Raw genomic sequence first — 22,671 nt, 5'->3', positions numbered from 1 at the left:
TGAAAAACTTGAAGCATTTTGTAAAACAATGTCTATCAAATTTTAGAACAATATTTTACCCCTTGCAATTAAAAATACACTTAATAAAACACACAACACTTACATAGTTTGTTTTTCCTCAAGCAAAAATTTTATTATATTGCATACATATTTAATAACACGGATTTAATTTTAGTACACAAAACTATGTTTCTAGACCTACACAATACTTGAAAATGCAATTCCATTTGCTAGCCATCAATTAGATATCTTAAATAAAAGTAGGTCATATGATTTATAGAAGGTTTTACAATTTAACATAGGCTGATGACTTCTGAGATGAGTTGCTTTAACTGTTTCTCCTTTGTTTCTGACTAGCTAAGAATTGTAGCCAATAAATATAAAATTAAGCCAGTTATAGTTAGATTTACAGAATGATTTTCATGAAAGTCAATTAACAACGAGACAATAGATTTATTAGTTCCATCTGTAAGTACATTTATTACCAATTATAAGTAGTTATAACTGGTATAAACAATATACCATTCTTATATAATAAGAGATTTTTTTTTCAGTTTAACTGATAAATCAGCAAACGCCGAGTGCCTACTTTTATTTCACATATTCAAAGCTGAACGTTGTCTACATTGAGAGGGAACTTGTTCCTGGGACAATTTTCTTTAGAGGATAAATGTTTTCTACATTTACAATGTCAGAGTTTATAGATATGAGTTAACTGTCTTGGTTTCCTGACATCAACATTTCTTAGCCAATTATAAGATAAACATATACATTAGAAAAATAACTCTGGCATTTTAGCATGAGTTACACAGAAGCAGAGATACTGAAGTGTTTTATGATGAGCTTAGAGCAATTGCACCCAGAATGAGACAAAAGAATAATCATATCAGTAAGTCCAATATTGCTACTAATATAGAAGATACTTAGTTAACAATTGTTAAATATGTATGTGAAAGCTATGACGAATCTTTTTGAGTTATTCTGTTCACCATTTTGTAAACTTGAGATGCTATTTGATCTGATCCTTGAATCTGCAGCAGCAACCCACAAAGATGAATAAACCAGGAAGTAGACTAAAATATTTCATATTAATTTTGAAACCACGGCTGGTGATATGCTTTAAAATATAATTAAGAAAAAAAAACAGAAATCTGTAATTGCTTCTTAATAATGACTCATTGTTGCTTTGATTCATACTATGAACAACACTAATGAGTAATATTACTTAAAATACAGGCTTTTGGAAATTGACTAAGTACTCTTTCTTAGCACTATGATTTTCTCAATCCAAAGTTTATTCAATTGCAAGATATGAGTGATGTTCAAAAACTAAGACATTATATTTTAATTTAAAACTAGAAAAATAAAACTAACAGAAAATTGTCATTCCAGACTCTAAATAACATCTTGAAAGTAAGCACAGACTATGTTTAATTCATCAATACACATGGAGATCAAAGATCTCTTTTTTGCAATAGCATAACAATGCATGAGAAAACCATGTACTGCCATGGCAAATCACATATGTATATATAAATGTGAAGGCAGGTAGAGATGATACTGGATTATTTTTGCAAGGTTTCTTTCTGTGCTGTTATTCTAAGTACTTTGCTTTAAGTTGCTCAACAGGATATAAGTAGATATTCTCCCAGTGGGAGTCAGTATATAGAAAGAATAGAGGTTCAGGGCAATTTAAAGAACATCCAGAAAACAGAAATAGGAAGAAAAGTTTAAAATTTTAAAAAGAAAAAAGCTGTGTGATCAATAAAGTTTCCACATTCAGATTCCAAGTAGCAAAGGCAATAGTTAGGACAGCCAATTGTAGAGGTGGGTAATTGGTATATCAGTGAGAAAATATAAACTACGATAGATTTTTAAAATCTTTTCTTTATAATTGATTTTAACCATGCTTTCTTGGACACACTATTCTAATTTCACTAAGATATCTTTAGCAGATTATGTAGCTTTTTGGTCACTTTTGTATATTAAAATTAATTTAGGTCAATTAAAAACTCTAATCCTGGAGAGTTTTATAGACTTTTCTTATTGTCACAGAATAGGCCTTTAAAAAGAGAAATAGTCCCACTTATTCAGATATTGCAGTTATCACACATAATTTTTTTTTCTTTATGTTATATAAATTTTACTTCAAATTTAAATATTTCATTTCACCAAGTATATTATTGTTTGTAAATGATATAGGTACAATTCCAAGAAAGCAAGCAACCACCTAGTGGGAATACTCTTACACAACTGATTGCTTTTGGACTCTCTTCTGGTCCTTGCCCATATACAGGTTTATTTTTATCAACCTACTCAAATTTCTATGAATATTTTCTTTTATTGTGAAAGCAAGTTTTTTTTTTTTTTTAGAAAGCAAAGGAATAAAAGAATGGCTACTCCATAGGCAGAGCAGCCTCTATGATGATTTTCTGAAAGTTTATTCAGGGAGTCAACTGTTTTTACCTGCAAATAATTGCTTCTCATAAATGTACCAACGGTTTCATTCAACCGATACATTCATGAGAGATACGAGTGTATATTTTTTTTTCTTGTAATATCCCTGTCTGGTTTAGTTATCAGGATTTTGCTGGTTTAGTAAAATGAGTTGAGTATCCTTTCTCTATTTTTTTAAAGAATTTGTGTAAGACTTATAGTAGTTCTTTCTTCTATATGTGGTGAAATTCACTAGTAAAGCAACAAAAATGTAATATTATTTCTGAACTCAATCATCCTTCTGTGAATACGTTATTGAGACAATTGGGAAGTGGGGCCAAGTATTCACTGGTAGTAATATATCAATATTATCTTCCTGGTTTTCATTATTGTGTCTTGCTTATATAAGGTTGAAATAATATAAGTATATTCTCTGACCACAACAAAGTTAAAATAGAAGTCATTAATAAAAAAGATATCTTTAAAAATCTCTAAATATTTTGAAATTAAATAACATTTAAAAAATAATCCATGAATCAGGAAAAAGTCAGGAGGAGGTACATTTTTCAAAAGTAAATAAAAATGAAAATAATTTTACAGGTTATAAAATTGAGAAAAATAAAATATCGATCTAGTTAACAGAAAGCCTATAGTTATTAAATGGTAGAGCTTATAAACATGTCCCAAGAAGGAAAACTCCAGGTCCATATCACATATAGACTTTGAAATAATTATGATTAACATGTTCCAGTTTCCCTAGACTATACAGCAGAAGTCTTTGACCCAAAGATAGATGCCAAGCTCGAGTTTAGATACTTCTGGTGAGACCTTAATTAACAAGGAAATGTCAAACACCACTTGACAATCAACCTTCCCAGGTTACATTTAGATATATGTGGATGAAAACGTACATAGGGATAAGTAGATTCTTAAGGCTGAGCTGTCTAATACTGTAGCCAGTAGAAACATATGGCTGTTTAAATTTAAATAGAAATTAATTGCATTTAAATGAAATAAAAATATTTCTTAACCACACTAATCACATTTCAAGTACAGAACAGCCACTTGTGGCCAGTGCTTCCAAAAATGGTCAATACAGAACAACATTTCTATCATTTCAGTAAGTTTTAATGAACAGTGTTCACCAGTGGTTCTCAATGAGAACACCATGTCGCCTGTAAATTATTTTGAAAATTTCTGGGCAGCTGTTTGTGTTCATCACAAAAATTCAGATTGTTAGTAGTAGTGTTTAGTGGATGAAGTGCTTGAACTTCATAAAACAGTCATATGTAATGAAAAATTGTCCCACATTTAACAAGATTTTGAATATCCTGTCTAGCATTCATATAGGTAAAACAGTATGCCTTATAGTCTGAACCTAGAAAATAAGTTTTTTTTACACATAAACACAAAGTAGTTCTGTGTTTGCCAGGAATTCCTGAAAAATAAAACACAGGAAGATGGTATTTATTTTGTTCTGAATTTTACAAAATGTTGTACACCATTTTAGATAGCCATATCACCAATTACAATGTTGCTCATAGTACTGGAGTCACTGATAAGACACATTTATATCTCTTGACTTATGCAGGCTTTCCAATATGCAGTCATTCTGTGTATAAATGCAAGCATCTGGAAGCTTCATAATTTCTTTCAGTGTAGTTAAACCTGAGCATTCGCATATAGAATGCCAAATATTTCATTATAATTACTTTTCGCACCTTACAATATAGGCATGGTATAGTGTATATCCCACTATAAAATACACACACACACACACACACCATATATCTATATTTAAATGGCGTGTGTGTGTGTGTGTGTGTGTGTGTGTATTCCCAAGAATGTCTTCTCAGGAAAATTGAAGGCTGGTTTCTCATTCTCTACTTAAATATATGTTTAGGCAGCAGACTTGGCAACCTGCTCTTGCTCCCATACCTGATCAGGGAAAAGGAAAAATAGAAGTGATAGGACTTAAAGAAGAAAAAGCAGAGGAAGAGCTGCACACCTACTCTTTAGCACTTTTAGGATATTTTATTTTCTTGCGGGTATAAAGCACGCCAAAAGAAAATAACTTGGTTAGCAGCGTCTCACAGGTTTTTTGACCTCAAGAGAGTTGTGCATCAGCAGCACATATCTTCAGACTAGATTGCTGATGAAAGGAGTTAAGACAGGTGGAAGATACAGAAGAGCATCCAGATTTCCCAAGCCAGGGAATTGAGCCATATAAAATGCCTATGAAAAACAACAAAAAATTATTTATACCTCCTAACCATAAAAGTCATTATTTATACGTCAAGCCTTTAACTTACACCTAAGGCCAGTTGATGTTACCCCAAAAAGAAGTAACAAGTAACAAGACTAAGGTTGCAACTATGCCCAGTTAAAACGTAGACCAGTCTTCTTTATATCTCCCCCATGTCCCCATCACTAGAAATATAGAAGAGATAAAGAGATGGAATAAAACAACAAGCCACACTACTCCCTTTCTTACCATCCTCCGACCCCCACAGTGTCACCCTAGTGGTGCTTGTCTTACCTGTGTGTCAAGAGAGGATGTCTTTTAATCTGGATATTAAATTTTTATATTAGGTTGAACTATTTAAATAACTGAAACTGTTTGGAAAGTCATAGAATCTACTTGTAAAGTTGTTAAGAAGCAGGAAAATAGGCTAGGCATGGTGGCTTATGCCAGTAATCCCAGCACTTTGGGAGGCTGGGGCAGGCAGATCGCTTGAGCTCAGGAGTTTGAGATCAGCCTGGGCAACATGGTGAAACCCTGTCTCTACAAAAAATACAGCAATTAGCTGTGCGGGGTGTGGCTCGCTTGTAGTACCAATTACTCAGCAGGCTGAGGTGGAGGGATCAGCTAAGCCCCAGGAGGTTGAAGCTGCAGTGAGCTGTGATCACACAACTGCACTCCAGCCTGGATGACAGCATGAGACCATGCCTCAAAAAAATAAAAACATAGGAAAATAATATTTATCATAAAGCAATGGAAGCTTAACTGGATGAACAAAACCTTTCTATGTTAATTCTCCATTAAGTTCAGAAGACCTCAATAAGTTGGTTTTGTAAGTTTTCATAGCATTACCAAAGACAAAGGGTACTAAAACATATTTTGGACAGAAAGTGATACATACAAAAATTACTTCAACAATTAAGTCACCTATGATGTAGTCAGATGCACAGAAAAAAATGCTACTATGCATGATACAGTTATCAAGGTATCCAGGACATATTTAACCTAATGTATTAAACACAGTGATGCTATCACAATTGTATATAAAATTTGAGCATTCATAGCTTGATCTGAAATAAATGTACTTAAAATGCAAAACTCATGGAGTAGGGCAACTATCAAAATACCTACACATGGACTAAAAAAGACTATATACAATGGATTCTATTCTACAAATACTTAGTAAATATTAAGAGAACCTAGTTTATATTTTAAGCATTGATTTAGCAATTAGGAATACAGTGATTTATAGTTTTAGGGAACTATATATAGTTCTCTATATATAGAGAAACAGACACAAAATAATAATAGTAAAGTATAAGGAGTAAAACAGAAATACAGACTTCTGATGCTTCCTTTGTGGTTTAATTGATATCAAAATATCCAACCCAATTAAGAAAACTGTAAATTTTTTTTAAATAAACACACACAGATGGTGAAGAAAGCAGAGCAAATAAGATAGCCAGAATTTGATGTAACAATTCCCTGAAAATAATGAAAATGACGTGAGTTCTACATTATTCTTTGGCCACTTTTTCCCCTTGGTATATTTGCTGTTTGACAGCACAGCAATAGTGACTGAACAGAACAGATCATCTTAGAGCTTTTAGATCTTTTATTTGGCTGGAGAGACAAAACTTTGAATTAAGGGCTATCAGGACAGCTAGGACTTCCCTGGAATACACACACACACACACACACACACACACACACACACACACGGAATTTAATCGGACATTCTACATGGGATTTCCCCTCAAGGCATTTGCTGTTTCCTAAATTGAACATATGTGATGTTGACAAACCAAATGTAAGCAGCTCCTAAGCATCTAAAACAACAGGAAGAGAGTCGAGCTATTTTAGGGATGTCTGGCTAACCAAGGAGAGAGGATCCTGATATAAACCTCAGGCTGTCAGTCCAGACATCTCAAATGGTTGTGTCTTAGGCAAAATAAAAGTTTTACCAAGGAAATTACGCTAGTTCTGACCAAATGACAGTGATTTTCTTTACTCAACCTGACTATCGAAACAAAATTAAGTCCTCTCTGGAATAAAATAATATCATGTAGAATCTCCATTATTTTTCACATACCCTACTCGCATTCAACACAAAATTAAGACACATTCCATGAAATACAACCACATAACCTTAAACAGAGAGAAACAATGGAAAAGAAAATTTTAAAAAGTTACTCAAGTTATCAAGACATCGTAATGATCAAAGATTTTAAAATAACTTCTGTTAATAAATATAAGAAAATAGAAGAAAAGATTGCAAATATTATAGTATACCTGAAATTGATTTAAAAATCAGGTGTAAATACTACCAGTGAGAAACATTGAACGGGAAATTAGGTCGGTAATAAAGAGCAGATTGAAACACAAATAGAGAGAAAATTATAGAAGAGCGTATGAGATGTAATGACATAGCAGGGGTCAAACATACCCGCAAGTGGAGTTGCAGAGAAATTGAGACAGAAGAAAAATGTCTGATGAAATACAGGCCGAGAATTTCAAAAGCAGCTATGTTTCAACCCACAGATTCAAGAAGCTCTGTAAACTCCTCAATATAAATATGAAAACAAAACAAATCTAGGCACACTAAAATAAAATGGTAGAAAATCAAAGACTAAGAAAATGTTAAAATTGTCCAGAGATAAAATACATTTTATCTTCAAAATAGCAAGATTAATGTTGAAATGTGACTTTTCAACAGAAATAGTAAAAGTCAGGAGAAAATTGAGTGATATTTATGAAGTTTGGAAAGGAAATAACAGGGTTTCCATATCGATTGGAAATATTCAAAATGAAGGCAACACAAAATAATTTTCATATAAAACTGAAATACTCCATTTTGAGAGACTTGCACCAAAAGAAATACTGCAGAGAATATATTTCTAAATGGAAATAGGGTATTTAAGAAAGGAATTAACACCAGAAATGATAATTTATTGGTATAAGTTAATTGCTTTTAAACACCTTAAAACAATAATAATCAAGTATTTTGGTATTTCAGATAAATATAGAATAAAACATATGGGCATAATAGCAAAATGACACTGTAGTTTATGGAAAAAGGTTTGAAATTTCTTTGAATTATGATAAAGTTACTGATTTATGATTAAATCTAATAAAGTGCATATTTTACTGACTAAAATTTATAAATGAATATGTGTACAATGCAATGATAGAAGGATAAAATAAAACTGCAAATATTTAATGAATTCAAAAAAGGAAAGAATAGAGAAAAATATAAGCAATAGAGAACAAATTAAATAGCTTAACAAAACAGAAAACAATAGAAAGGTAGTAGATTTAACACAAAATATTCAATAATTACCTTAAACATATCTGCATTAACCACTCCATTTAAAAGAAAATAATTGCCAGACTTGATAATTAGGAAATAGGAACAATATACATATTTCCTAAAAGAAATTACTTAATGAAGGACACAAAAATACTGAAAACTAAAGTATGAAAAAAAGATATTAAAAAATCAAATTGGCCAGGAGCGGTGGCTCACACCTGTAATCCCAGCCCTTTAGAAGGCCGAGGTGGGTGGGTCACCTGAGGTCAGGAGTTTGAGACCAGCCTGACCAACATGGAGAAACTCCGTCTCTACTAAAAATACAAAATTAGCCGGACATGGTGGCGCATGCCTATAATCCCAGCTACTCAGGAGGCTGAGACAGGAGAATTGCTTGAACCCAGAAGGAGGAGGTTGCATTGAGCCAAGATCGCACCATTGTACTCCAGCCTGGGCAACAACAGCGAAACTCCATCTTAAAAAAAAAAAAAAAGTCAAATCATAACTCAAAGAAAACACATATAGATATATAATACCAATCAAATTAAATGTTATAGCAAAATGTATTCTACAGACCAGAAAGATTGTTTCCTAATGATAAAACTACTATTCAACAGAAGGTGTAACCATCGCAAAGAAAATTTGGTATATGTCACATGTTCTCACTCATTTGTAGGGGTTGAAAATCAAAACAATTGAACTCATAGAGTTAGAATAGAATGATGGTTACCAGAGGGTAGTGAGGTAGGGGAGTGGGGATGGTTAATGTGTATGAAAATATAGTCAGATACAATAAATAATATCTATTATTTGATAGCATAGCAGGGTGACTACAGTCAATAATAATATATCATACATTTAAAAATAACCAAAAGAGTATAACTGGAATGTTCGTACCAAAAAGAAATGATAAATACTCGAGGTGACTACCCCATTTATCCTGATGTGATTATTACACATTCTATGTGTATATAAAAATACCTCATGTACCCCATAAATATATACATCCACTATGTATCCATAAAAATAAAAGTAAAACTTTTTTTAAAAAAGGAGACAAAACAATCCAAAATTTGTGTGTACCTAAAACGGTTTCAATATGTATAAAGCAAAATCTTACTGGACTAAAAATTTTTAAAGGCTAAGTCAATCATTGTAGTCAGAGATTTTTAACACACCTCTCTCAGTAGATGTATAGGATTATACATCTATACATTTGAGCAACAAGAATTATAAATCTGACTTAAGTTTATGTTTTCAGACCCAGATTAAATTAATGTAGATACCAATAACAAAAATATACCTAGAACACAGGCTAATTTTTGAAATTAAACAATATTCACTAACTACTGCATGTGACAAAGAAGAAATTACAAAGAAATAAATCGTAAAAGTCTAAAGCAGTACATGAGAAAATTTACATAAATTCCCTGTGTCTTCATCTCCCAATATTTCCTTCAAAAATGTATATAAAAAAAGAGAAAAGTAGAAGTAAACAAAAATTAAGTTCTCAGTATAACTTAAAGACAAAAAATGCCCACACTTCAAAATGACTGTAAATGTCAAACAAGCAAACAAATAAAACCCCAAATACCAAATCTGGAAAGAAATCTTTCAAACATTGTCTCATCTCTACTCTAAGGCAACAGTTTATGGTGGGCACAGCAGCCTGAAATAGGCTCTGTAGAAGACAGAAGGGAGTCAGTGATGGGCCTAAGGTCGATCCCAGAGTTCACTGAAGAAAGTAAATGTACTGTTAATATGAAAGTATTTAAACATGTATTTGGAGACCAGCACAAGAACTAAGAGGAAAAGGATCTACAAGTATGTGTGATGTCAAAGAGTGATGTTCAAAATAGGTTGTTTCTGGGCCAAGAAAAATGTCAAAAACAAAAGCAGAAGTGAGCTTAGGAAATAGTATAGTGACAAGGAAAAGTCAAGGGGAGTACCTCATGCTTCTACAAGGAAAAGAAGAATCAATGAATTGGAAGTAACAGAATTTCTCCCCGACCACAAAATAAATACACCCCAACACCACAATCAAATCCAAAGTATCTGAACTTTGCTATCGTGACATTAAAATACATCAATAAGCTAAGATCTTGTAGAACACCCAGAAACCACAAAATTAAAAGGACAAAATAATTATTGCAGAATTAAGATATGAAGATCCAATACAAATCAATTGTGGAAAATTCCCACACAAAATAATAAGCAGAAGAAACTGTAAGAAAATACTCCCCACAGTGAAGTATATTCAAACAAAAATTTAGGAATAAGAAAAAATCACCTTGAATAAAATAATTCAGAAACTAAGCAAGATAAATACATTTCTCACGCACACACAAATACACAAAAAGTAAGAAATAAATAAAAAATTGGTTGAACTTTAAAAAATAGAAGAAAAAGACAAAATTTGATGGTCACCAATGAATCAACTAAAAACAGTTTAATAATAGGCAGGAAAATAATGAAGAGAATACAAATGAGATGAAGAGAAGTCAGAAAGTCAGAGAGAATATTGTGCAAATACAAGGCAGGCAAAGTGTGACTAACATACCTATAGTGGGAATTCATGAAGAAGAAAACCAAAACAATGTAACAGAACAAATATGCAACTTTATGTTCCTAAATAAATAAATACAGAAGTAAATACATTTTCCCAAGGTTGAAAAGAAAACCTGAAATTATATTTTGAAAAAATGTATCAATGTCTAGAAAAACGGCTACCCAAATTGAACAGCTCTGAAACATATACTAAGTAAAGACTTCAGTTGAAACCTTTCTTAAAAAATCCTAAAGGCTTCCAGGAGGAAAAAAAAAGACTAAGTAAATTACAAGGACTGAATAATAGACTGGCATTAGACTTTTCAAAAATAACACACAAAGCAAGTTACCAGCGCAATTAGGCTATTAAAGTGAAAAGTCAGTGAAAGAAAACATAAATTGAGGATTTTCTATGTAGCCACTATGTCCTTCAAGTTTCAAATCAATAGAAAAAATAATTTTACATGCAACAACTTTCTGAAAAATCTACTCAATAAAGAGATGACTAAAATAACTTTAGCAAAATATACCAATGATGAGAATTTTTTAAATTAGTATTTAAGTTTTATTTTAGGTTTGGGGTTACAAATGAAGGTTTGTTACATAAGTGAATTCATTTCACAGGGGTTTTCCTGTAAAGATTATTTTCTCACCCAGGTATAAAGCCCATTACCCAATAGTTATCTTTTTTGCTCCTCTCCTCCTTCCCACCCCCCACCCAGTGTCTGTTATTCCTTTCTTGGTGTTCATGAATTCTCATCATTTAGCTCCCGCTTATAAGTGAGAATGGGTGGTATTTGGTTTTGTGTTCTTGTGTTAGTTTCCTAAAGAGTGTAGCCTCCAGCATATATTGAAAGAGCCTAAAGACTAAAGCAAAGATTGGGAAAATGGTGTTAAACAAATTTACAAATATTACATGTTGTGACAAAGCAGAAAATATATAATTAAAAATAATAAAGCAAAGGAGAAGGAAAAAAGAAAATAGAAAAATATCATTAATTGTTGTATGGACAGTATGTGGGAGTTAAATAATATCAATAACAACTGAGAATCCCGAGTAAAGGGCTAATAAATGAAAGACTAAGGCTATTAAGATAAAAGTACGAAGGTAAAACTAGAACAAAAACAGGAAGCTTCCAAAATACTAAAATAAAACAAATATTAATTAAATGCAAGAAATTCACTGCCCATATAGATACATAGCAAATACTACTAATATATGATGCTAGGGTTGAGCACAAAATTCTCCCTTTTATTTCTTTTCCCTATCACTCCTCAGTTTCTTAAACACACTTCTGTCTAGCTTTCTGATATTTTTCTCTACCCAGAAAGAAACCTGTTTTGAAGACTGTGTTTTCACATCACACATACTTGTAGATGTGTAGGGAAAGAAAGAACCCTAGCAAAATAAGAAGAGAAGTTAACCAAAAAAAGTGTCCTTAAAAAAAAATTTAAGCAAGCATCATACCTACTAGTGAAATAGGGATTACCTTTCCAGATATCAGGAACAATTTGAGATTATTCAACGTTATACTCTAATCTTACCCAGTGCAATATGGCATGAAAAATTATAATTTTGGAAATGAGAATATAAAATATTCATTATTTATAAAAATTGTCATTATTCTGTATCTTATCTTTCAAATATTAGCTCTTTTATGAAATATTTCTCAGTCTTAGGCAGTTTTATCAAAACTCTGTCAGATATTGTTGTAGCAGTTGGAAAATAATTACATTAATTTTTTTCTTTTTTCTTATTTCAGACTGTGAACTCCTCAAAACATTAGTGACCATTCTAACCAATAATCTTCAAATTCAGCAGATCCTCTGACATACATCAGACACTCAAGGAATAAGAAATAATGATTAAAATAGTACCAGTAATGATATGTTTAATGGTCATCAAAATCCCAGAATGGTAACTCAAACTTACCTCCTATATCTGGACGAAGTTTATTGTCATAGCCTTGAAGCAATGAATTCAGAATTTGTGTGATATCTCCTTCATGAATTTTTGGGGCCAAGACCCAGGTTTTGTTCACCGTTAAATCCTCATCATCTTCATCGTCTGCCTTATCAACACTAAATAATTCAAAGAAAAAAATGGATGGTGGAAGGTTCAATCAAATCATGTATAAAAGTATAGTTTAAGTATGTTACAATTGAGTAAGAAAGTAATAATGGCAGACAAAAAGGTATTACACTAACATTACATTTAGTAAGACCAATACATTTGTCATACAAAGTGCCCTGATATAATACGCAAAAAATGAGAATTCTGTGCAAGAAATACACAATATTAAAATAATAAAGTAAATTTTGACCACTCCCACAACTGTCGTTAACATTCATAAAAATTATTCCACCGAAATATGACTGGTGTCCCCTAAATTTGTATAACATAAAATCTGTGCACCCATATGTGGTGACCTTAAACCATCACAACCAAAAATTAAAATTAAAAGGTAAAGAATTACAGGAAAAGATGTAATAATTCGTCTGGTAAAATGTACAAAAAATGGATGTGTAGAAAAGAAGAATTAAGAAAAATTGAGTAAAGAAAGGTTTGAATAAAAAGGAAAACATGTTTGTTGTACATACTGTTGCTCACTTCTTTTAAGTCGGAAGAACCCAGCCATCTTTTTCCAAGAACTTTGTCAAAGATTTTATAATCATCAAATTATCAACAGGTGACTGATCTTGCACATATATTTGGGAGGAGGCATAACTATCACATTTTACTAGAAGTGATATTGGGGAGATCAAATAACTCTCTTCCTTTATTTTATAACTGAGAAAACCAAGGACCACAGAAAAATAGCCAAAACACAAATCTATTTATTAGCAAAACTGAGACTCAAACATTGCCTCTCCAACTATTGCTTTCTGATACACCTGTGTGCTTAAAAGTGAAAAGATTCAGCTGACTTCTGAATTGTGATAGAAACATCCAGTAATAAAGATATTCATCAACAATTCATCAAAGGTAATAAATTACTCTTCTCTTTATTGCCCATAAGTAACGCCATCTTCTTTTGAGTAAGGTCATTCTAGACTTAACAACACACCCATTTTAGGAAATCCCTCATGCTCCAGTGAAAAGGGGTCCAAAAAACTAAACACTAACATTGGTAAAATCAAGTAAATCTGTAATTTTCCAGATTATTCACATATATTTCAAAGATGTGTTTCCCTCAAACAGTAAATACTTAATGCTTTCTACAGTATCTATTCAGACCTCTTTTGCTTTGAATCTAAACACCTTAGCAAATGCAGCCCCAACTCCTTTTATCCGTAACCTCTCAAGCTGATTTGAATTGCTAAGAAATACATCAAGCATGAGAATACAAGAGAACATGCCAGTCCGAGATGTTTATGTTGGACTACCCTGGTCTTGAGAGAAGTATTACTACTTTTGATTGCCACCTCTTTAGTATTTTTTTAGTGCTTGCCTTCTCATTTTGTGAAAGAAAGTGGAGTGGCCAAACAAATCCTGAATTTTCAGTTCCATTTCCCAAACATCAGCTATAAAAACCTGGATATCACATCTGCTTTGTAGGCTATCTGTACAATGGTTGGGGGGTTGGGGCACTTCATTGTATCATCAGATTCACATTGCCCTCTATTTTGTGTCTCGTGAAAATATTTTTGTTAAGATGCTTATGAAGATGCTTGTGAAGTAAAAATCCTTATATTGTCATAAAAAATTTTTATGAGATTTTAACATCATAAATTAAAATTTTACTTTCAAAGAATTTACTATATTATTTCATCTTTATAATAATTATATTAATAGTTATCTTCCACGGATTAATAACAGTGTATTATTAACAATGTTTCTCCTCTTCTTGTGAAATAATTATGCTTCTCACCCCACTAACTTTTAACTTGTCTGTAATTTGCAATACTCCTTCCAGCAGGAGGATTATACATCCCTGTCCTGTTGAACTCAGGTCTGACCCTGTGATTGACTTGGGCTAATGGTATATAACTGACATGCATCACTACCAAGCAGTGGGTTTAGTGTCAGTGAAGTTTATTACATCTCTCTTGTCCTTCTGCCAGGTGATACTCAGCCATACTCACAGGCTACTCCATTACTTCGCTCTCAGAGTGAAGGTGACTTGGACAGAGCCACAGCTGAACTACAATGGACATGTAATCTGAGTGAGACATAAATATTTAGGGTTGGAAGCCACTGGGATTTGGAAGTAGTTTGTTACCACAGCATAACCTAATGTGTCTTGGCAGATTGCCTCGGGATGGTCAATTTTATTTGTAACACTTTGAGAATACAAATTGAGAGATGTTAAGTAACATACGCCTCAGTGCTACTATTCCAAATCTCACCAGTTTCTCCCACCACCAACACCTTAGTTAAACAATCTTAGCAAAATCTCTGCCGAAACAATTCTGGCCCCCTCAAGTTAAGTATATCACTGAAGTACATAGAATGTGCTTTTTATGCAACCTCAAGAAAGATTTCTAGTAGTCAGAGGCCAGTTCTCAGACCCTAAAACCCATGGTCCTTCTACTATTATTATATTCCCTTACTTTGCAAATGAAGAAAAACTCTGTGAGAATTGGATTAACTTGACCAATGTAACACTGTTACTCTGGTAGAACTGGGGCTCTGATACCCGCAGTATGCAATGAGCACACTATAACATTGTTTCAATTTGAGATACATTTATATATGAGTAAAAATACTTTGAGCCTGTACTTCTAAGGATGCATTATTTTAAAGTATACAAAGTTTCACTTATAACCCTATGCAGATTCCTGGAGAACATATTAGTTAACATATTTTTACTTACGTACATCATTACAGTAATTATTTTGCTCTACTTATCTTGTGTACAGTATAGAAATTTTGTTATATGATTTCCTTCAAATAATTTCCTATTATTTTCTCCAAGTAAATAAGTACATATAAGCTGAGGAATTAGAAATACTGAGTTGTCACATGTTCTCACTTATAAGTTGGAGCTAAATGATGAGAACACATCGGAAAATGGAGGGGAGAAACACACACTGTGGCATATCAGAGTGGGGAGGGTGGGAGGAGGGAAAGGATCAGGAAAAATAACTAATGGAGACTAGGCTTAATACCTGGGAGATGAAATAAGCTGTAAAACAAGCCACCATGACACAAGTTTACTTAACAAACCTTTACATGTACCCCTGAACTTAAAATAAAAGTAAAAAAAAATACTGAAGTATTAAGAATCCCTGCTGGTGTGTGCTTCTGGAATGTTTTATTTCCTAATTAGACTTGTTGAGATATTGGCAACAACTTAAATTTTAGGTTTTCATTCACCTCTAAATTTCAGTTTTATAGAATGAAGTATCTGGTGGGTATGGCAAGCCACTGCACATATAAACAGTTTATCTTTCCTTGAATAATGATTGCAATCAAATGGAAGATTTTAGAAAAAAAAAAAAAGCTTTTTCTGTTTTTTTTTTTATGGTGGCAATATTTTGATAATCTAAAATCCACATGGTGATACTAATTTATATTGCCCTTTTCTCAGGTAGTAGGGAGGTAATATGAAAATTGACCTCAAAAATACTATAAAGTTATCTTTCCTCAGTTTCGGCAATAACATAAAAGAAATTTCATTATAGGTAATTTATCTACACCTTTTCTCTAAGCTATCTAAGTTATGCTCAGAATGTTCATTAATTACTTTGAATATTACATTGGTGTTATCTTGGTGATTAAAAAGTACTTCATAATTTTAAAAACATAGCACTTATAGTGTGTTTCATGTCCTGATGTTTTTTGGAAGCTGGGAGATTTTTGTAGCAGTTACATGTTTTGGATAAATATTTATTTGGAAGAAACAGGTATGATTTTTTAAAAATAATACTCTGAGAATTTATTAAAAATTAATATACCTACCTTAAAAATGAGAAAATAAAAGATTATAGAATTCCAGGACACACAGCTATTAAACAATAGACCCAGAATTTAAAATAATGTTGATTTAATTTGAAGACATATTTTCTGCTTCCTTAAAGTTTTCCTGGCACAATGTATACCTTTATTGAATAATCTATGGTGGTTCGGTTTTGAATTTCCTAATTCACAAGACCACAACAAAACCTATGGTACATAATTAGCAGACACATTTGGATTGTATGTGGCTAGGGTAGTCTCAGCCCTTGACTCCAGAGAAGGTGGAATCATAAACTCAAGGAGTCGCACACTATATGACAAAAAAAGCACTGTGATCTCAATCTCTGACCCAGTGTTTTTGTCCATCTATAGAGATAATACCGTGTACTAAAAATGTGCTAAGTGCTAGGAATACAAAGACAAATGAAATTATAATCTTGATCTAGATGGTCTCATTTTCTAATAAAGGAGAAAACATTTTCAATCCAATGACACAGAAAAGCATCAGACATTAAGATGCTTATCATGGTATTACGTATGATTATATAACTTTTTTAACAAGAAGAGTATGTTTAAATAATGATTTATTAACAAAAAGTACACGTCTATTGCTTGTTAAGAGTCTGTAAAAACATCAAATTATTTTCATAATTTAATATTACATGAAAAATAACAGAAAACAGTTTGCTTTAATTGTCATCTATGTATAAAGTAGCATAAAAGACTTGATGGAAAAACAGAATAATGTATACACTCAACATTCTATACTAGTGAGACAATAGAAAATTTATTTTTGCATGCTAATAGTATCCTGAAATCTTCATGTACACATTGTATAATGTAAATAAATGAAAAGGAGTGAATTCGACGTGAATGCCTACCTAAGAATGAACTTCTTCTTATATACCAGATAACGCTCTGAAATAAATTTCTAATTATAAAATGAATAACTAAATAGAGTATTTTAGAGAGAGGTAGAATATCATACTCTCTTAAGAAAATTATTGTGGCATCCCTGAAAATTTGCCACTTGGTTCTCCTGCTGTGAAAACATAGCTGCCTGCCAGTACTAAGGATGAGCCCTGAGTCTGCACCAGATCCAAGCTGTCTCAGGCTGCTTTCTGTCAATAACTGAACATAGTAGGAATATTAATTCAGATCCATTCCTGTCAGACTAGGAGCCCCTCTGAAGGGCAATTTGTGTTGGAGGATTCCTACCTCCCTGGCCAAAACTTTCTTAGAAGGGTATTGCACTCAGATTCTTTTGATCCAAACTACTTCTTTTCCCCTCTACTTTCATACGTTTCAAACATCTTTGTTACCTGAAGCCTCTCTTGCAACTCCCTCCTCCTCTCATTTATGTTTCCCAAGCATTTCTCTCTTACAAGTCTAAGGCCATCTTGACATCTGTTTCTCAAAGACTTCTTCTCACATTCAATTGCAACCTGTACTTATTTACTAAAGAAAATCTTTGAGCCATTTAGTATATGATTATTATTTCTTTTTGTCTTACTAAACTCAACTATTTTAATGTATCATACAAATTTCTTTGATGACAGGAAATTACTGTATGTGGGAAAAAAAACCTTTAATAACTATATTACTCTTCTACATAACAAACAAGAGTTTCAAAATAATAACAAAGGGTTAATTTAAGTAAAGACAAGGCATGCTTTGCCATAAAATTATGAAGAAAATCCATCCTTATTACTAGAGAAAAAAATATATGCCTATAGCAAGTCAGTCAATTAATATTAACTATTTTTCATGCATAAATTAAACATTCATTGAGGTTTGCCAAGGAAAATCTTGGTTTACACCTGTTGCCCCAAAATGATTTTTAATAGCAGCTTCTCATCACAAAATGGCCTACTTTGGATGATTAATGATCTAGTCACCCTGTATTTAGTTCATATAAAGGTTATTGCAAATTTCCTGGTTCTGACACGGGAGGGAGCTTCTTCCATTAATCTGTTAAGAAACCAGAGATGAAACTCAAAGTAGCTTAATAAGGTGCCTGAGGAATGTGAGTAAACCCTGAAGGAATAGTGATAGACTATTTTCCCCACAGTGTGAAAAAAACATAATTGCAAGTGAAATTGATTGATGAGGCCATTTACATACTTCATTGGAAAAAATGATAATTGCTACTTGTACTGAGTATATGTACAGAAAAAATTCACTGGATAGTAAATATAATAAATATTTGTCACTGGTACTTCCTCATAAAAACTTCTGGGTTAGTTAATTGGTCATTATTTCCGCACAGGGAAAAGTTCCACCATGTTTATTAAAATAAATATAAAATTTGGTTATTCATATTGTTACCATTTGAGGTTATCATAGCCCTATTTTTTAAAAGTGGGGCTAACAATATTTTAATAGCAAATTAATCAGAGAATTAATATAAAATCCAGATAATAGGTAGATATACTCAATCAAGAAATCCAAATTTTTCCCTGTTATAATTAAAAAATAAATAAATATGTTCAGAAATCATGACTACCACTATTATTCCTGTCATTTGAATGCCATTGACTAGAGTTAATTTTGAGTGTCATTTTGCTACTCCTATTATTTCATACTAATAAACACAATTGACTGGGTGGTTTTGCTATCCCTATTAGTGCTCATTTAGGTAGCTGAGAAAAAGCATAAGTGGTTAGAATGAAACAAAAAGTATAGGTACCTTCTCAAAACTGATATTTTATATATTTTTATATAGCAATCAGGAGCCAAATTCAAGTTATGATTAGCTACATGTAATCTCTACCAAAGTTCTATATACGTTACACTAAGCATTTCTAGGAACATAGAGTGTTTGAAGTAAGAGCACTTTTAGATATCTTCATGTCCTACTCCTTATATTAAAAAATAAGGAAACTGGAGTTCTAAACACATAAATGACTTCATTAAGGCCTCCCAGCTACTTAGTGCCAAAAATTTCATATAATTATTATATTCACATGTGAAATGATTATGATGATTCAAATGTATCAATGATCATACCACATTATATTTCAGTTACTTAGAGAAATGACTCCTACTCAAAACATACATAGAGGTTGTAGTAAAAGGAAGTTATGAAGTATTTTAGAAACTCTTAAAAAGTAGATAATGATGTAATCATCAACTGTCTATGAAACCAATACACAGTTTAAGAAACAAAACGCTCTACATTCTTCTCCATCCTCAGATATTATAAATGTTAAGATGAATTTATTGCCGTGTTGTTGTAAATGTAATAACTAATGTGTTACATTAACTAATCTTAGTTAGTTATTACATTTTAGCATATACCTATGTATCCTTGAATAACACAACGTTACATATAGCCATAATACATTATTAAGTGTAGTCACGTAATCCCTTTTTCCAATCTATTGGATATGAAATAGTATCTAATTTTCATTGCATTACATTCCTGTAATTATTATAAAATAAAACACCTATTTATATGTATTGGTTATTTTGCCTTATGTAAACTACATTCTAGTTGGGATTTTAACACTCTTTAAACAATTATAACAATTATTTTATTAAACTTCATTTGACAAATGTCTATTAGGTGCTTATTGTGTGCTGAGCATCCAGCATTTCTGGATGCTGGGGATGCAAAGATGACTAAAGCAGCCCCCAGAAGAAAGCTCATGGAAAATAGAAGCCTTAAGTATTAGTATTAATCTTTTAATGGTAATGTGGGATTTGTACAAATCCTTACAAATCTTTGAGCCACAGTTTCCTCATCAAACTTTTAAGGTTTATATTTCTGTAAACCCTTAGGTAATGAATACATATTAAACATTACTGGATTTATAAAAGGTAATTCAGAACTTCCTCTTGAAAACGGTAAAGTGGGCACGCTATCCTTCCTTTTTCAGAAATCAACCAAAAGTAGCAAGGAGATAGAAAACCAGATTCCCAAACTCCATTTTTTATAAGCAAGGAGACTTCGGAAATCCAAAGCACAAACAAAGAGAAGGAAGCTGGCAGAATGATACTTGCTAATTAAGGCCTGGGCAAATTATTGATACAAGATCAACAAACAGATGCACCATTGGCAGAGGTGGGTGGTCTCTAAAACTGACTTGCGAAAGAAAATTAAAGTGAAAAAGAAAAAAAGAAAACGAAAAAACCAAACTGGCTTACAAAAGAAAATGAAGCAAACGTCAGTTTGCTGAGGCTGATGGAAGAATGATACAGATAAATATAAACACTACTGTTTTTTTGTAATGTGGTAGAAGACAGTCCCAGCACTTTGAATAGCCCTATAACTTCATATCTTGGCTGCCTGTACATTTAGGAGATTTGGAGAAAATTTGGAAATTATTTTAAATTACTAGTACATGCAAAACAAAGGGGATGTTTTAAAAGGACAATTATTTACTTGAGGGAAAAATTTTTAAGTTCAGAAAAATTGTTATTACACTACATAACATGATTCACCTGTAACTGTATTTATACCGCCATAATTAATTTGAATGTCCAATATGGGTTGGATCAACATCACACTATCTCCAGACACATAATCCTCCAATTTTCTAAAATTACTTACCTGTATAGATAAATAGGTAAGCAGTTAGATAGATAGATAGATGGATGGATGGATAGATAGATGATAGATAGATAGATAGATAGATAGATAGATAGATAGATAGATAGATAAATAGGTGATAGATATTCTCTACAAGTTAGTCGGTGTATGCACTTTCCTTTGTATTGATTGTTTTTTATCATCAAAAAGCAAAACAAGTGAAGGAGTCCTATTTCAACCAATTAGATGGCTAGAATTATTTTCTTCTCCAGGTTCCAGTAGCTCTTTACTCTCCTTCCTTAAATATCTAGTTTTATAGGCACATTTGAGTATGACCACCTACTGAACTACACTGTGACCTGGTATGAAAGCAATCAACAGGCAGGCTGCTTAAGCAGGTCTGTTTATACTCCCAGGTCCTTTCTCAGGCCAAGTTGTTTAGAATAGGGTAGACACCTGAGCCCCAAAAGGTTAGCCAGACTTTCATTCCTGACAGTGGAGAATTTTAATCAATAAATGCAGCAATAGCTAATTTGTAGTGCAGCCCGTTGGCATAGCTAGAGAAAGAGAAGGAATTTCTGTCACCAAGACTGCCCCATCCCCAGCTTTCCTGATGTTTGGTTGATCAGTCCTTCACTGGGTCCCAGGGGATACCCCATAATTAGTCATTTATGTATTTACATTGGTTTGCTTGGTTTGTCTAAGTGCAATTTTGTAATTTAAAATGAAAAGAATCTTATACAACAAAAGACTTTGACAAAGAGTTAGAAAAGCAAAGACATTTTGCCATTGTTTTATTTTGCATTGGTAGGAAATGAGCAGATTTACTTCCTCAAAACATAATACAGCAAGAGCACTGTTAATAACTCAAATGTACATAAACGCTCATAGCTTGAACACAATGAATGCTTGGTTCTACTCTGCTCAACTGAATTAAGCTCAGGATGGATAATATGTTAAATTCAATAATTAGGTACATGAACTCCTCTCACCTAACACCTCCTTTCCTTGTGACATATCCTGACTTTAGAAACAGTTCATTTTCAGTCATTTTTTTGGTATATGAAATAAAACATGTGGAGGTTACTGTAAATTTTTTTTTCGCTGGGTCATTAAGCTTGATATGAAAAAGAATCATGAGTGAGGAAGAATCTGGCATGCATGGTCACCTAATTCATCTTTCCAGCTCCAAACGCAACTACATTTACTCATTTTTTTAATTAAAAAAATTGTGGGTACAAAGTAGGTGTATATATTTAAGGGGAATGTGAGATGTTTAGATACAGGCATGCGATGTGAAATAAGCACAGCATGGAGAATGGTGTATTCATCCCCTGAAGCATTTATCCTTTGAGTTACAAATAATCCAATTATATTCTTCAAGTTATTTTAAAATATACAATTAAGTTATGTTGACTACAGTTACCCTATTGTGCTATGAAGTAGTAGGTTTTATTCATTCATTATATTTTTTGTACCCATTATGTGGTTTTACAATTGTCTATTGATCTTTTCTCTACTCTTGAATATTATTTTCTTTTCATTTGTCATTAACTAGAAACTCATTATAGTTTGCCATTTATCAGCAAAAGTTTTATGAAATCATATAAATTGAATAATATATATGTTCCTAAGGTAATACCTTATAATAATGTACACAATGCTTTATTTTTAACATGATTATACATCTTACTATTTAA

At 32.3% G+C, this 22,671-nt stretch overlaps 1 protein-coding gene across 1 annotated transcript in view; it reads right to left on the bottom strand.

Annotated features, from left to right (window-relative positions):
• The window catches only part of GABRG1 (gamma-aminobutyric acid type A receptor subunit gamma1), an 86,787-nt gene that overhangs the window by 47,407 nt on the left and 16,709 nt on the right, over nt 1-22,671 (bottom strand). Inside the window, exon 2 of the mRNA XM_003816031.4 lies at nt 12,469-12,617. Within this exon, the coding sequence (XP_003816079.1) occupies nt 12,469-12,617 (149 nt within the window). The remainder of the gene's footprint in view (nt 1-12,468; nt 12,618-22,671) is intronic.

Source organism: Pan paniscus, chromosome 3, assembly GCF_029289425.2.
Source record: "Pan paniscus chromosome 3, NHGRI_mPanPan1-v2.0_pri, whole genome shotgun sequence".
NCBI classification, from domain to species: domain Eukaryota; kingdom Metazoa; phylum Chordata; class Mammalia; order Primates; family Hominidae; genus Pan; species Pan paniscus.
Note: the sequence above shows the minus strand (reverse complement) of the source record. Positions and strands in the feature narration are given on the sequence as shown.